This window comes from Micromesistius poutassou (assembly GCF_964030765.1).
Source record: "Micromesistius poutassou genome assembly, chromosome: 10".
NCBI lineage: Eukaryota > Metazoa > Chordata > Actinopteri > Gadiformes > Gadidae > Micromesistius > Micromesistius poutassou.
Window position 1 is genome coordinate 12,852,527 of NC_140280.1, and position 17,500 is coordinate 12,870,026.

Here is a 17,500-nt window from a genome sequence, read left to right on the forward strand (position 1 = left end):
GAGAGAGAGAGCAATTGAGACCTTTTCATACACACATGCAGGCTGGTAGGAAACAGGAGACAGCAATGCAAAATGAATCATGTGGACGTGTGCGCTCTGTCTGCAGGTGGACCGGGGGCCTGTCCAGCGGGCCACACTGGACCCTCTCCCGTCTCTGGTCTGGGCATCACAGCCGCTGGGCTTACACTAACGTGGACCTCATGACGACGGTTAACACGCCGGCTCAGACAGGGGGGGGCGTGTACCACCACAGCGGCCGCGGGGAAGGCACAGAGACGGGAAGGGGGGGGGGGGGGGGGCGTGTCAGAAAGAGCACGAGGGAGGGGATAGCACCACCTCTCCTCTTGTAGAGCAGCTCCCACGTGGGTTTAACAGTGAAAGCCTCCTCGAGAAGTGGCGGGGGGGGGGGGGGGGCTCAACGTCAGCCTCAAATAAACGCTGGGGAAATATTAGCGGATGTTCTAGACGTATAACGCCTTTTTTACAGGACCAACGGCACACCTATGTATGGATTACCTGTAAAATGATTTACAGCCCCGGCCTGGTCATTACCTGAAAGAGCTGACCGGCCGCTTCACCGCTGAGCTGCTGCTGCTGCTTCTCTCTCTCTCAGCACAATTCTGCTACGCTTTCCTGATTGTATCAAGCGCCAGCGATTCATTAATTGGATTAAAAAAATATCTGCAGCGCTATCAAAGAGGGTCATCCCTCTTTTTTTTTTTCTTGAGCAGCATCAAAGTCGATAATTATCGCTCGAGGGGGTGCTCGTTTGCCAAATCGGCGTCTTGGAGAGAGGCGGGCTCGTGTGAGGACCCTCAGAGGGCGTTCAGGAGCAGCACGGCTCCGTCCCTACAGCCGGATGTGTTCCTTCATCAGCTACAGATACACTGTGCTCCGACTGGGCCTCTCCCCCTCTCTGTACCTCGTTATATATCGCTCTCCCTGTGTCTCTTTCTCTCTCTCTCTCTCTCTCTCTCCCTCTCTCCCTTTTAAAGACAGAAAGGTTGAGGTCAGAGGTCAAGCTCACCCTCCTTAACCCTTAGCTCCCTCTCTCGGGGTGCCAGGCACCAAGAAAAAGACGTGGGCGTTAAATACATCAATCGACACATCGACAAAAGATATCCTGAGAGGGTCGGGGGCTTTCCGTGACGGTTTACAAAGCTGTACGCCCCCCCCCGACAGTGAGAGCCACTTCACTGACAACTCCAGGAGGGGACGGCCTAACGAGCCAGCCATAAAAAACGTCTCGGACGGGGGACGGGGGAGGAGGACGCCGGGGGACTGACCGAGAGCTCACATACGTGGTGTATCTTGAGGCCGTCGGTGGCGGGGTCCAGCCGGCCGGCCGTCCTGCCGTTGTGGCCGCGCTGGCCGTGGTGCCCGTTGTGCCACGCGGCCGCGACGGTGGCGCTGACGGCGGCGGCGGTGGCGTTGGGGCCCGGCGACAGAGAGGTGCCGGCGGCCTTGTGGGCGTCCGTCTTGGGTTTGCCGCTCAGCCTGGGAGGAGGGAAGGAAGGGAGGGAGGGAGGAAGGAAGGAAGGGAGGAAGGGAGGGAGAAGAAGGACGACACTTTAGACTAAAAAAACTACAAAACTAAAAGTTTTGAAGGCGAATGAGAACCACAGGCTTCTAAATAGGTGTTTTTCACGCGGCGGGGGGGGGGGGGGGGGCCGCAGCGGGGAGGGACGGTATGGATCCCTGGGATGGGCAGAGGAGGGAGACAGCCCCCAGTAACACGGACTCCTACGGCATCACACTATCTAATCAGTGAGTCTTCTCAACCCACATGGTCCTCACAACGACAGTCTAATTGAAGTGTGTGTGTGTGTGTGTGTGTGTGTGTGCGTGTGCGTGTGTGCGTGTGTGCGTGCGTATGTGTGTGTGTGCGTGTGTGTGTGTACCTGGCGGGGGACCTGGACAGGCTCCTGGCGGAGGAGGCCGAGGCGCTGCGGGAGCTGCAGCAGCTCCCCCTCTGCTGGGACCTCCTGCTGGGAGACGCACCAGGAGAGCTGAGGAGGACACACACACACACACACACCATATTCACACACGCACACACACACACACACACACACACACACACACACACACACACACACACACACACACACACACACACACACACACACACACACACACACACACACACACACACCATATTCACACACACACGCACACACACAGCACAAATCAGCAAGCGGCACCACAGTCAATTATCTTATGTAAAATAAGCTTTTCCACACAATTTCAATATATATTCTAATCAAGATGGGACGCTTTGTTTAGCATTGAAACTGAGCCCCGGAGACACGAGACGCTTGTGACAAGGCTGCCCGGGACGTGTCTGTGTGCGTGGGGTCGTAACAAGTGTAAAATCCTCATCTACATGTATTAGGCGGGGCCACGGCGCCTCCTAAGCCCGTGTTTACCCAGCGCAGGGGGCGGCGTCAGCGCACCGCGGGGGGGCTACCACCGCTCACACTCTCCCCTCTGGCTACACGGGACGCCTGGAGAATACATCGTTCCGTCACGACGCCAAAGTTATAAAAGCGACGGGCCGCTGACTCGACGCGTTTAGTTTTGCACAGGGTTGCAGTGTTGCTGGACAAGTGCCAGACTCCAGGTTGAGAACCTAAGGGGGAGTTCAGCTCTTCCCACGCACAGCGGAGCCCGTTCACTCGTTCATTGCACCTCGCAGTCGAGGTGATGAAAGAAACTCGAACGATGGAAAGAAAAAAAAACGAAACGATGAGAATAACCGACGCTCTCAAGAAATCGTCAACACGAAAACAGAAAAAGAAGATCGGGAAAAAAAAGAATGCTTGGATCTATGTCTCTCACCCTTTCCTCTGTTTGGTCCTGTCTTTGTGCTTGTTCTTTGTGCTGCCGGATCTGGGGAGAAAGTTGGTGGTGAGTGAGCTGAACAGAAACAGAACAAGACAGCACAAGAACAGCAACAACAACAACAAGAAACATCAACTTTTTTTGTCTCGGCAACACCGCTGCAGAGCGAGCACAGTCCCGGGGGAGCTTTACTGCAATGCTTCCTCAGACATATAGGGGATATACGGTGTGTCAGGTATATAAGACTCATGAACTCTTTGCTTGTTCCTTTTCATACACACCTGTGTCTCCTCTTCCTCCTGGACCCTGATGTGGACCTAGAGAATCCAGAAAAGACAAACAACCAGGCCTTTGTTATAACGCTATATTCCATATCTTAGCCCCAATACATCAACTCGGCACCGTGGCTCTTTTATCGCGTTTAACGAGCGAGCGTTATGTTTCGCCAAAAAAACAAAGAGAAAATGTCAACACTGACCCTTAGTTTGAGATGAAAACCCAAATTGGGAAATGGCGGCGTGTACAAAACGGAGCTAACAAGTGTGTTCCGTGGACGGAGAGAGCGAGGAGGAGGAAGAGTGCGACGAGGACGAAGAGGAAGAGCGAACGGGAGTCGTTCCTCCCGGCCTTTATGGCGGCGTGCCGCGTCACGGCCGACCCTCGTCCCCAGTTTCCATGGTGATGGGTCACAAAGTCACCTCTCAGAGAGTTGTCGATTTCCCCTGAAGCACTTTACAACCCCTCCCCCCCCTCCTCCTCCTCCTCCTCCTCCTCCTCCTCCACCTCCTCCTCCTCCTCCTCCACACGGCTGCTAGCTATTGTAGCAGCAATAGGAGTGATAAAGCAGGCGCTGTTGTGAGTTATATCCTACACACGGACCCATGTGTGTGTGTTAGACTGGCTGCTCGGCACTACAGGCTGTCAGCAACGTCTGCGCATGTTGATGTATGTGTGTGTGTGTGTGTGTGTGTGTGTGTGTGTGTGTGTGTGTGTAGGGAGGTCATGAGGCATGTCACTCTTGAGGGAATCGCACCCCCCCCTCTCTCTCTCTCTCTCTCGCTCTCTCTCTCTCTCGCTCTCGCTCTCTCTCTCTCTCTCTCTCTCTAACTTCCATTCCCAGATGCTCCAGTACAAGTTAAATGGACACCTATGAGAGTGCTCAGCATCTGGGTAGGTGAGCTATGGTTACCCTCGAGAAATGGGGGAATAGGAGCAGTGGTTGTGTGTGTGTGTGTGTGTGGGTGTGTGTGTGTGTGTGTGTGTGTGTGTGTGTGTGTATGAGATAGGGGAGGATGTTGTCTGAGCCACGAATGTATCAGCACTGGAGCACACTATGCATTCACACACATACATGCACACGCACACATACATAGGCCATTAGAGTGATTGTTCTTCAGCACAAAACCATTGCCCGACACAGCAGGAGGCAAGAGAGAGAGCGAGGGGGGTAGAGGGGGGGCTATATACATTATTCATACATCAGGAGTCCCTGCACTGCAACACCACTCTGGAGCTCCTATGGAGATGGAGAAGATAGGGAAGCAGGCTGATGGATGGAGGTGGAGGACACGGAGGAGATGGGGGGTATGGCGAAGGCTGTGAGGAAAGAGGGGGGGGGCTGGTGGGTGGAGGTGGAGGGAGATGGGGGAGGCGGAGGTGGTACGTTGAGTGACGAGGAGGAGCAGGTAGGACGCTCAAGGGGCAATGGGGGAGGGTGTGTGGGGGGATGGTGTTGTTAGTGCCGGAGGAGGAGTTGGGAGGCGGAGTTGGGAGGAGGAGTAGGGAGGATTGAGGAGGAGGAGTTGGGAGGAGGAGATGGGAGGAGGAGGTGGGAGGAGGAGCTGGGAGGAGGAGGTGGGAGGAGGAGATGGGAGGAGGAGCTGGGAGGAGGAGGGTATGCATGGATGGGGCTGAGGACACCAGTGCAGCGATGCTCGGCACAACACTGAGAGGCTCATCTTTCTTGTTTTGCAAACGCACCCACACAGCAGCCGCGCAGGAACACACACGCACACATACACACACACACACACACGCACACAAACACGCTCAAAAACACGGACATGCACACGCATACACAGACACATAAACAAGCACACACACACACAAACAAACACATAAACAAGCACACACACACAAACAACTTCACACACACAAACATACACACACGATATCCCCACAGTCTGATTGAGACGGGAGAGGAATGGAGGTGCTTTACAATCTGCGGTTGTCCTTATGATATCCCTGGGCGTTGCAGAATGTGTTGTTGATGAGCCATTTCTATCACCTTCTCTCTCCTCCCCTCTTCCTCTCGCCATCTCTCTCTTTCTATCTTCCTTCTCTCTCTCTCTCTCCTCCACTCTCAATCTCTATTTATCAATGTTTCTATTTCTCCGTCTGTATATATGTACATAAAAATCTCTCTCTTTCGCCACATATCTCTCTCCAACTCTCTCTCTAACCTTCTCTATCACTCTCTATCTCACTATCTCTCTCTCTCCCTTTCAATCTCTGTCTTCCTCTATCTTTCTCTCTCTTTCTCTCCCTCTCTCTCTCTGTTATCTATCTGTGTGTTGTGTTGAAAGCAAACAACACCAAAATTAGGAGATTAGGAAACAACACAAGCAATCAACTCTACTTTAGTTTTCGGGGGGGGAGATAAGGTATTAATTCAATCAATTTTTTGATTGAATAAGGCCAATTTAACATTGATATATTTAATCTGTTTTTGTTTTTGTTGTAAATAGAGAAAACAATAGAAAGCAGTTAAGACCATAAAGTGTCTTTATGGTCCTTTGATTGATGCTAGTTTCTTAATGAGGTTAATTCAGTTTTCCGCAAGCAATACGTCTATATACACACACACACGCACGCACGCACGCACGCACGCACGCACGAGCACGCACGCACGCACACACGAGCACGCACGCACGCACGCACACACACACACACACACACACACACACACACACACACACACACACACACACACACACACACACACACACACACACACACACACACACACACACACACACACCCTCCTCACCTGTCTCTCTTGTGTTTCTTCCCGCTCTTCTTCTTCTTCTCTCTGCGAGCTGGCGAGGAGCCGTCGATTCTACGAAGGAAAGACAAAGGGACAGACAGACAGAAATGAGAAATTCTATGAAACGGTTAAATGTTGAATGCGAACCGTCTCCACGTGGCCCTTTCCATTGTACGCTCTCATACGAGTGGTTCTGACCCCCTGCTGAGGTATCACATCTCAACCCTGACGGGTGTTCTCACTGTGTGTCAATCGGGATAAACCCGTCCTCTGAATAAAGGATGAATTCATTCATCATTCATTTCATTTGTCTTTGCCTCTGCTTGTCTCTCTGCAGCATCGTTCCTGTCCTGACTTACAAAACTCTCTCTCTCTCTCTCTGTCTCTCTCTCTCTCTCTCTCTCTCTCTCTATATATATATCTGATCATCCCAGTGCGAGGCCCTTGCTCGCCGGCAGAGTGAAGCACTTGATGAAGCGATAAATAAGTGATGGCTGGACATTAGGAACACAGAAAGACGAGCGCTCACTGGCTTTTCCGCCGGCCAGATTTCTTCTTCTTCCTCTTCTTGGGCCGCGGTGACGGAGAACTGCTGGATTTCCTCTTCACCCTGAACAAGTCGGCGAGAGTCAGCAAGAGGGAGAGAGAGAGAGAGAGAGAGAGAGAGAGACAGAGAGAGAGGGAGAGAGAGAGAAAAAAAAAAGAAAAAGAGAGAAAGAAAGAAAAGAGAAAGAAAGAGAGGGAGAGAAATTAAATCACAGTACACATTTCAGGTGCTCGTATCAGAATAATCTCCACTTCAATGAATTACATTCTGATTATAGCTGTTTGCTGGCTTGGCCACAATTTTGTGCCATGGCTTCAGGAACAACAATTAAATTAGACGCCAATGTATTGTGGCAATTGTGTGTGTGTGAGGCGGTTTGTGCATGTGTAGCGTGTGTATGTGCGCGTGCGTGAGTGCGTGCGTGAGTGTGTACATGTGTTACCTGTGATCGCTCTGGTAATAGTGGTCATAGTCCCCTTCCCCATAGGCAGCCAGCTCTGGGTCACCTTCATCATCCTCATCATGGGCGTAGTGCAGGTGGCTGATCCTGCAACACATCGGGCCAGGGCCGCAACATGGAGGGCGATTACAGGATGAGACGCTAGAAATCGAAGGTACCATAAATATTCAGACGTCATTCTTATTCAGCAAACAATCATTTCAAACCCCAACATCTCTCAACATTTGAAAAAGGCCTCGGAGGAGATTTTGGAGATTCTTAAAACATTTCTTTTTTATTGCCAGGCCCTCATCCCAAGTGTTCAACACAACAAATAAACTCAATATGCACAGCAGCACAGCCGTGTGGTAGTTCGAGCTAACAAACAGCCCACATCCTCTGGTTGGACTCAAGAGCCTAGCCTACACTCGAAGGACAGAAAGATGTTGCTGTACTTTGGATATTTACCCAGTAAACAACCAGAGGCACAGTAAGATTTCATCTTCTACAGTGCGGCGTTCAATTTAACATCTCTAACATCTTCATCTCAAATCCCCCGTTCTGGCAGTTTTCACGGCTGCCATTTTGTCACAATTTCCGATGCCCTCTTCAACTTCCCCCCAGGATCACACACACACACACACACACACACACACACACACACACACACACACACACACAGCATAGAGATAAGACCCTCGAGATAAGACCCCTCTCTTGTCCATAACCTCCTCTCACTCCTTCATCCGAAACCCGTTCCATAAAGCTCCGTTGATGAGGATGATGAAGGTAGTGGTGGGGCGGGGTTAAACCAGAAAGGAAGCTGGCAGGAAGCCGAGTGTGATGCTAGCGGATGACCTGAGCCCCTTCATATGTACAGGTTAACAGAGCCTGTTAACCTGTACATCCTCGGTGCAGTGCTGTGGATAAAGCTGCTTTCAAAGGATGCTGTTCCTCTTCCATACTGAGGAGTCTCTGGGCGGGAGTAGATCCCTTCCTGTTTCTTTGATGGTTCCATATGGCTCCATACTGCGGAGGATCTCCCCTCCCCCCCCCCACGCCCCACCACAGAGAGAATTTTAATTGGTTAAAGCACACCGCCATTTTTGGACATTCTTCAACCCATTGCAACTTTTCTTTTATGACAGGCCCTGTTGTGCCGTCGTCTTCTGGGTTTTTCCAAAAGTCACCAGCAAAGTATATTTTCATGATGGTTTTTTTTTTTCACTCTCTCTTGCATCGAGAGCCGCTGAGGGTGAAACGCAGGGTAAGGCATACCGGAGGGCACCTGCAGTGCATGCTGGGAAGGAGCGCAAAAGATACCGCGCCGGTGCCTTGTGTGTAGAGCCACGTCCCACCCTGGGGCACCGCTTGGAAATGCAGCACGGAGCCTACACCTCCGTCACGTCGCCTCCCCTCGTATATATGCTCCACAGGGAGCACATATACATGGGGCACATATCTCTGTGTACATGGGGGTAGAGCGGGTTGACTTGTCACCAGAAGGTTGCTAGTCCGATCCCCCGGCTCCTCCTGGTTGAGTGTGGAGGTGTCCCTGAGCGAGACGCCTCACTGCTCACGACGAGCCGGCTGTCGCCTTGCGTGGTTGACTCTGCCACCGGTGTGTGTGTGTGTGTGTGCATGAATGGTCGTACGTCTCTTTGGAGGAAAGCGTCTGCTAGATAACCTAAATGTACGTTGAAAACAATCAAAAAAGAAGGTGCCGTCATTTATAAGTGACAGCGGCGTCTTGATGCTGGCGTCCGGCGTCGAGAATTGAAACCCGCTGTGCGACGCACCGTGGCGCGGAGCTGCTTCCACGGATGTTTGTGGCAGCGCTTCCCAGCCGAATGAAAGAGTGGCCGGAACGCTCATTAGACGCGCGGTGGACGGCTCCGGCGGGGCTGAGGTGCTGGTATCCATGACACGTCACGGAAGCATCGTCCCAGTTCAGACCGCAGTCGGACCCGTCTCCCGGGTTAGCAGGAGAGCAGGAACCACAAGACAGCACCCATGCCACAGAAAACCACCGGAATACTGGGGAAATGAGCCCCGTCACATCTCAGGGTGCCATGAGGATAATGAATTCAGGACGGATGCACAGTAATGTCAGCAAGCTCATCGCTTTGTGGTTTGAGAATGGCAAGGGTGGATGCATAAAAATTGTTCATGTAGTAGGGTTGAAGAAGCTGAAAGAGGTTTCTGTGTGTGTGTGTGTGTGTGTGTGTGTGTGTGTGTGTGTGTGTGTGTGTGTGTCTACTATCCGGAGTGAAGGGTGTGGGAAAGGAGTGTGTATAGTGTTTGGGGGAAAAAGGCTTCTGCAGGGGTTCCTGTGTGTGTGTGTGTGTGTGTGTGTGTGTGTGTGTGCGTGTGTGTGTTTGTGTCTGTGTGTACTCAAGACAGAAAGACAGTCAGTGGGGTATTAATTGGCAGAGCGCCCACTGGGCCCAGCAGGCTACAGCAGCACCCTTAGCTTGCCTCAACCCTGCTCTGAAAGCCTGCTACAAACACACATACACACTCCACACACACACACACACACACACACACACACACACACGTGCCTGTTCACTCACACACAGACTCTCACACACACACACACACACACACACACACACGTGCGCGTTCACTCACACACAGACTCTCAAACACTCAAACACTCAAACACACACACACACACACACACACACAAACACACACACACACACACACACATACACACTCTCGACTACATGCACAAACACGCACACACACACACACACACACACACACACACACACACACACAGATAAACACACACACACACCCTACACACTAGATGCGGACAAACCAATCATCGAAAAACAATAAAAGAGAAACCACCACACACACACACACACACACACACACACACACACACACACACACACGCACATATTGAATATATACACGGTCTTATTTATGCTGAAATAAAACACAATTATTTGAACGATTTAAAGAAGGGCAACAACAACCACACAAGCGGGGAGGAGAGGGGGAGGAGAGGGGGAGGAGAGGGGGAGGAGAGAGCAGTGGGAGGTGGACGCTGGTGGTAAACAACTGCAGGTCATGTTTAGTCCACACAGGCTCCCACAGGAGGGATCTCAAAAGAGCCCCAGCCTGTGTTTACGTCTGGAGGTCGGTGTGCAGCAGCAGCAGCAGCCCGGGCAGGAGCCCCTGTTACTTTGAGCTGTGCCTCCCGGGCCCGCGGTACCAGAGCAATTACCACCCCAGCAACCCAAACTACCTCCTGCCCCCCCCCTCCCACAGAGAAAAGTCCCCCACCGTGTGCGAACAGACGAGGTGGGATTATCTAATTATGACCCCAAGAGGTGGGAAAGGCTCTCTGTTTAGAGAGGGGGAGCATGATGCGTTCATACCGTTGCTTTCGCTGTAGCTAACGGATATCCAGTAAGGATTTTCCAGCAAATTTTATTTGGGCTTGATGTGCCTAAAGTGATCTGTAGTATTTTTGTCTTTTTTTTTTTTTTTTTTACATTTTTACAATAATTATGTAATTATGCAACAATATATTTAAAGCCAGATTAGACAAATCTTTTCAGATTTTAATTTGTAGCTAGAAATGATGATTCCACCGCAAATGTGTTCATGTAAGAATACCTCTTGTGAAGGTATAAGGCGACAGAAATATACAACTCAAGCACTGAGACAAAGAATCTTGCCTCAATCAGGAGTGGGCGTTCAAGCCTCCATGGTCACTGCTTAGTAACAGAGAAGCTACCGGTAATGGCTCTCATTGGCTATAATAAGACTGCCTTTCTCCGCAGCCCAGCAGCTCTGCACATCCATTCCATTCCTGTTTAGTGACACAGATCTCCTCCTGTGCATTTTATTTGTAAAACAAGCCAGCGTCCCTAACCGGAAATTAACATCACCGACTGATCACAGCTACATGTATATTGTTTGATTAAATGCTGCAGGTTTATTTCCACTGTGTAAAGACTTTGTAGAAGAGATAATTAATAATGCGCTCTGTGGCTTAAATTGTAAAAAAAAAAAAAGAAAGAAGCTCCCACCAGTTCGAACATGGACTCTAGGTAAAACCTTACAAATTCACCACAGAGCTGACCAATTTAACTGAAGGTTACATTCAAAAGCCAATTCCAGTCTGTACCTTTGTGATTCATCTGCACTGATATCTTTCCAGGAGTAGTTATATATATATATATATATATATATATAGCTAGCCGCCCTTATTTTGAAATCCAAGGTCCATGCTATCATGACCTTAATTCTAAGAGTGAAGTGGATGAGGGGAAAGAAAGGCAGGGAAAAGTAGGTGCAGGTGACCCTGAAACTGTGCTGGTATGGAGCAGCGCATAAATCACGTGTGCCTGGAGACTAGAGCTCCTCTTGTTCATGTGTCATCTTCCAAGAACATCGATGAAAGAAGTACTGACTCTGTAATATCAACAGACGATCCCCAGAATATTTTCTTTTTCTGACTCATCCACACAAAATGAACTTCTATTTAAATCTTGTGAGTTTTAAATCTAATCGAAAATATAAAAAAATAAAAGTGTGATATGTTGAGCTCAAATTAAAGCCCACACACTTTATCTGGTTGTCTTTAAAATGACAAGCCGGGTTAGGGATTGAAGTGTTCTTTGTAGGCGGGGGGACGGGGGACGTTTCCAGCGTATTCTGACTTAAACTCCACCCCAGGAGTTTGCTTATCCTCTGCCTCCCAGAAGCTGGCATTAGCCGTAGACACACAGGCGTGTGATTCATTTAACATGTTTGTGGCTTGACATGCTCTGCTGGAGTTTATTGGCCCTTTTAAGAAAACAAAATGCTAATCTTCTCCTGGCCTGGATAACTAATGACACTTGGTCAAATGAGGGCTGTCTTAAACTACTGAAACGGTCCCTTTTGGAACGCTTTAAAGATAGGGAAGGCAATTTGTTTCAGCATTAAATCTGCCTAACCTTGTGGAAGACTCATCATTCTGTGCAGGCAAGGGAGGGAGACGGACAGCAAGGCCATGCAATCATTTAATTCAGCCCGAACAGCCTTAATATAGGTGTGCAATCACGACAGATATCAGAATTTTTCCTCTTCATTTTTTTTAAACGATCCATTTGATTTAATTCATGTCGCCAGGATATGAAGCGAATTTTGACAAATATGACTGCTTGAAAAGTAAATAGCCTTTCCTACCTTTGAGTGTGAATATTTAAATTAAAGTCACGGTTTTCTGGAGCCATGAATGAAGCAAAACAGCTCTAGGGCGCTTTGTCAACTAAACATAGTCGATGCACGTGTGCTGTGAGACACGCATGTGTCTCACAGCACTTGAGCATAGCGGAGACGCTAACACATGGTGCTATACTGTAGCATATAGGAAGCATCAGGTTTTTTTATCAGTTGGCTGTCAAAGTGTGTGGGTGGTGTGAGCCTCCCCCCCCAGTGAAATCTACAGCGTGCAACTCAGCTAGAATAGATAAAAATATAGATTAGTTTATTTATACATCTGTAGGGCAAGATAAGGCAAGTTTATTAGCACCCTTCAAACAGACGTGTTCAGAGTGCTGAAACGAACCTGAAATCATTATTAATACTAGAACTAATTACAAGTTTTTGTTATCACAAATCCTTTAACACAATATTATGTTGACAACATGTTTTTCCGCTTAGATAGCTGTACGTACGGCAATGTTGTTTCAAATATTGGCCTGTGCTCCTGTACATGAACTATTGTTTTTTTATTTTTTTACAGTTTTTTGAGATGTTGGAAAAGTTGAACTAGGTAAGATGCATGGCATTGTGTGTGTGTGTGTGTGTGTGTGTGTGTGTGTGCCTGTGTGTGTGCCTGTGTGTGCGTGTGTTGAAGTAGGTGGGTGAGCCTCGCCAGATTACAAACCATTTCAACATTTTTTCTACATCAAAGCCTCTCTCCCTGAATAGGGAATATATCAATGTTGGAGGAAATGTTGCAGGAAAAAGACTTTTCCCTGTCGGACTGCTACTTTTCCTCTCTCTCCCTATCCCTATCCCTCTCGTTCCTTCTCTTTCCATGAAGGATTTTCATCTTCATATTTGATTTATTGGCAGGTCAAATGCCCACCCAACTGTCAAGTAAAACAAAGAAAGCAAACAAACAAACGGCCACACCCTGCCACACCAAGTTGCGCATCACTGTAGCTCTATATTCCAGTCAAATGTCAAGTGACGGCGTCACTGGAGGGAGTAGGAGGAGGTGGAGGAGGTGGAGGAGAAGGAGGAGGAGGAGGAGGCGGGGAAGCTCGTTAGTCAGCTCTCCAACGTGTGGCGAAGCATCGGGGTCATTACCGTTCATTAGCGCGCAGACAGCACGTCACTCGACTGCACCCGCAGTCATTCACGCCGTGACTACAGAACCCAGACTCTACGTGTGAATCTGCCTCCAACCCCCAGACGGTCTGTACGCTGTGCGCTAGTGTCCGTTTAGGGCCATTAAGGAGACGGTGGGGACCTGCTCAGCGATGGCCTACAGGTAGACTGTGGACATTGGGCTTCAAACAAAGAACCCACTATTTGAGTTGGGGTGTGTGTGCCTCTGTGCGTGTCTCTGTGTGTTTTTGTGGACATGCTGTCCACAATGTGCGTGCGTGCATGTGTGCGTGTGTGTGTGCGTGTGTGCATGCATCCGTCTGTCTGTGTGTGTTTGTGTGGACATGCGTGCATGAGCGTGTGTCTATGTGTGTGTGTGTGTGTGTGTGTGTGCGTGTGTGTGTGTGTGTGTCTGTGTGTGTGTGTGTGTGTGTGTGTGTGTGTGTTCCCGTTGTGCGTCTGTTGTTCTGCCCGGTTACATTAGAGGCCTAATTCGAGATGTTCCAGTCTAATGCGATGTCCTTGATAAGTGGCTACGCCCTTCCCCCTTCCCTATCCAAGGACGGGTTTGGAGTTGAACGTATCTCAGAGGATCTGGGCTCTGTCTCAAACACGCCTAGAGTCCTCTGAAGAGGAGCTAAGCGTTGGTGGCGAACATTTCTGCTGGCAACTCTTTGGATTAGACGCGGTACTGGAGGATTATAGAAACACTGTGCCCTGGGGACTTTATGGTAATACACTCAAATGAAAAACTCTTTAATTTCACAAGGAAGAAGAAGTTCATACTGTATTTATGTATCTGCAGGCGAGATTTGTTTAAGATTTGTCTTTTTTGATGCTATATTTAGGTTTTTCTTGCTCAAAAGATACATTTAACTGGCAACAAATGTATCCTTCCTTGGGTATATTCAAAGCAGAAGGAACCGGCAAACAAATTGGTAAACACATTTTCTAAAAACATGTGAGCTTTCAAAACTAGTAACACAACAAGTTGAGAAAGTGAGGGAGGAAGAGGTCAAAGAAAAACTGGTCAAATAACAGGATTGAAAGAATGCAAACGTCTTTTGGCTTACATGGGTTGTGGGTGCGATCCCTCTCTGGTGATCACCCCTTCTTTGTCCATCAGCATCTGTCTGAAGGTGTTCACCTTCTGCTGGATCTCCTCCTCTGTGTACCTGGAAGGAAACAGAGGCGGACAGTGTTAAGATAAGATAAGATAAGATAGAACGAATGCTAAAAATAACAACAACTTCAGGGTAAAAAGTAACTGATGAAAACAATAGAATATTACATATTATGTGTTTAAGGAGTACATGCTAACATCAGTAAAATATAATAAAAATAACTAGGGTCAGGTAAAGTAAGCAAAGAAAAATAGCAGAAAAGTAATATTGCGCATGATATTAAAAGTAAAATAAGCAATGATACTGAAAAAAGCAATGCAAAGTTTTACTGCACACAATATTGAAAAGCACATGAAGTTGAAAAAGTAATATTCCCCATGATATTGATATTATTGTTCTCAGTGTGTATTAACTACTGGTCCACTGTGAGATCAGCATGGCTCAGAGAAATCCAAGTACACCACCTAACCTCATCCAGTCTTCAAGTCAAGCTGCCAGTGGAAAAACACAAGAAAGATTGTCTTGTGGTTGGTGGTAGGGGGGGGATCAAACCTCCTATGAACTGCTAGGATATACATCTGTTTTGTGGTACTAAATGGTACTCATACTGTAATACTGTAATAATAGTACTGGCATTTACACTGGTTTAGTTTAGTTCAGCTTAGTGTATTTGAGAGAAGGGACAGTGCAAGATTAATAAACACACATGGCATAAAAGTGCCATAATTAGACAACAGGAGATTTTTTATCCGTAGTCTCTGGTCAAGGTGTAAAAAAGGCTTCCTAAAGTACTTCAAAGTAGAAGCAGAACAGGACATGCAGTTTAAAGATTGCAGCAGGCCACACAGTTGTTAGCAGTAGCAGTAATGACAAACATACATTTAGCAAACACATATGCAGAAAAACGAATATAGAACAACATTGCAAACAAGCAGAACATATAGCAAATCAAAAATAGATACATACACAGTGACCTGTGTATGCATTAATTATCCATTGTTTTAAATGTTTACTGAAAGATCTATAAGTGTTAAATAAGTGCTCTGATGTGATTTAGAATAACATTTATCTCTCTTGAACCACTGACAGAGCAGGCTGACAGGCTTGAAGCACTTTTCCGCGACTAAGCAGTTCAATCTGCTCTTAAAGACCCCCTAGTGACACAATCATTATCGGTTCTTCTGTGGATGAAGGCAATAAGTGGCTGTCCAGCAAATTCTGGGGTGACTTTGTGTACCAAGATTATTATTTCATCCCAACTTAGTTTACACACGCACGTACACACACACACACACACACACACACACACACACACGTACACACACACACACACGTACACACACACACACACACGCACGCACACACACACACACACACACACACACACACACACACACACACACACACACACACACACACACACACACACACACACACACACACACACACACACACACACACACACACACAAAATAGATTCGATTCGATTTAGATTAGATTTCATTAGATTTCAATGAAAATGGGCGATAGGCCAGCAATGTAGGGCTACCACAGATATATAAAGAGCCACTTGCTGAAATGATTGTCTAATAGCCATTTATCTGGGCTGTCTGGCACACCATGAAGCCCCATTGAACCTAGCAGACTTCTTCAGCCTCAGCTAAATCGTATCCAGGGTGTGGAAAGAAATCTGCACCCATGTTTTTTTTTAATCCCCCCCAAGGCAAACCGTTTAGAACCAGAGGGACATGGTCCTGGAACAACAAGAGCTTTCTAACCAGCTGACATAGGCCCCGTCGGCACGGAGATGATTTTTTTGGTGAAAACGCATAAGTCTTGTGCGTTTGGGCCGACCGTCCAGACGGATCCGGCGTTTTCGGTGACCGAAAACGCACTTTTCTGAAACCACCTCCGAGGGTGGATAAGATAAAATGAGTCTGGCTTTACGGAGATATTCCTGAAACGCATCAAAGGAAAACGGAGGGGAAAAGATTGTTTTTCGCCTGTGTGCACGGGGCCTTAATCACAATGAGGTCTACTTATGTATGTACTGTCTCGTACAGTATCATATGATGTACCATATCATGTGAAAAATCATAACCATCGTAAAGTAGGCTACCGTTTCAAACATATTACATCCAAGTTATGGTTTAGGTATTGGAGTGATGGCGTCTCTCTCTGAATGGCTAGCTTGCTGGTTATGCATGTGATGCATAAGATCATTTGACCCAAAATGCAATTTACTTCAACCATATATCAGTATGTATTCATACAGTGTATCACACACACAGTTAGTTCAGTGTGAATATATTCCATGGAAAGAATTTCCATTAGCTGCTCATTGATCTATTGATGTACACGTGACATTCAACGTGAAGGCCATGAAACTATGACGAGGAAATCTCGTCAGCCTGAAAATATATATTTTTATTCCCTCTCCAGTAAGCATATGAAAAAGGGTCAACCTTTGCGGGTTTTAATTAATGCCAAAAATCCTTGAGGACTAGTTTGGCTGGGCTATGGGTCATTAAAGCAAGGCAGTAAATGTAAAAGGTCAGGGGCAAATGATTTATCTTTCAAACTGCAAGCAAAGTTCAGCATCACAGATCAATGTGCTCTGCTAGGCACGGCTATGCTCCACTTTGCTACACCCAGTCTGGTCCCATGTGAAAACACGGTTAACCATGTAGCGATGACGGCGTGTGTGCCATAATAACATAGACTTTAGTAATGTAAAGGGAAGAAAAGTTGAGTAGGCTATTCAGTTTCCGGTCATCTTTTTAAAGGGGTGATATTATGCTGCCCGGTGTGAGTGTGATTAGCCCTTACAAGCCATTTGAAAATCTGCATTTTCCTATGTTTTAGTGACATCACAAGTGGGAACGACCACCTAGATGTGTGACGGATAGATGAGCAACATTTGCCACAGTCCACTGGGTAGGCTGGTAGACTGATCTATCCAGCATACAGTACATCTAGCCTACATAATCCGCACTAGGTAGGGGACGGGTCTTGCTGAGGGATGCCCAGAGGTAGACTATGGATCACCCCTCACCCCTTATCCCGCTCCCCCTGGTCCAAGTCTAAGCAAGATGAAGCACCATTCTCTTTATCTTCTACTTCCCCATGAATCAGTGACAACACAAATC

At 47.8% G+C, this 17,500-nt stretch overlaps 1 protein-coding gene across 1 annotated transcript in view; it reads right to left on the reverse strand.

Moving 5' to 3' along the window:
• The window catches only part of srrm3 (serine/arginine repetitive matrix 3), a gene marked incomplete at both ends in the record, with an annotated part of 36,822 nt that overhangs the window by 9,186 nt on the left and 10,136 nt on the right, over positions 1–17,500 (reverse strand). Inside the window, 8 exons of the mRNA XM_084474235.1 lie at positions 1,287–1,497; positions 1,902–2,009; positions 2,842–2,892; positions 3,126–3,161; positions 5,894–5,962; positions 6,420–6,500; positions 6,880–6,984; positions 14,301–14,402. Coding sequence (XP_084330361.1) covers positions 1,287–1,497; positions 1,902–2,009; positions 2,842–2,892; positions 3,126–3,161; positions 5,894–5,962; positions 6,420–6,500; positions 6,880–6,984; positions 14,301–14,402 — 763 coding nt within the window. The remainder of the gene's footprint in view (positions 1–1,286; positions 1,498–1,901; positions 2,010–2,841; positions 2,893–3,125; positions 3,162–5,893; positions 5,963–6,419; positions 6,501–6,879; positions 6,985–14,300; positions 14,403–17,500) is intronic.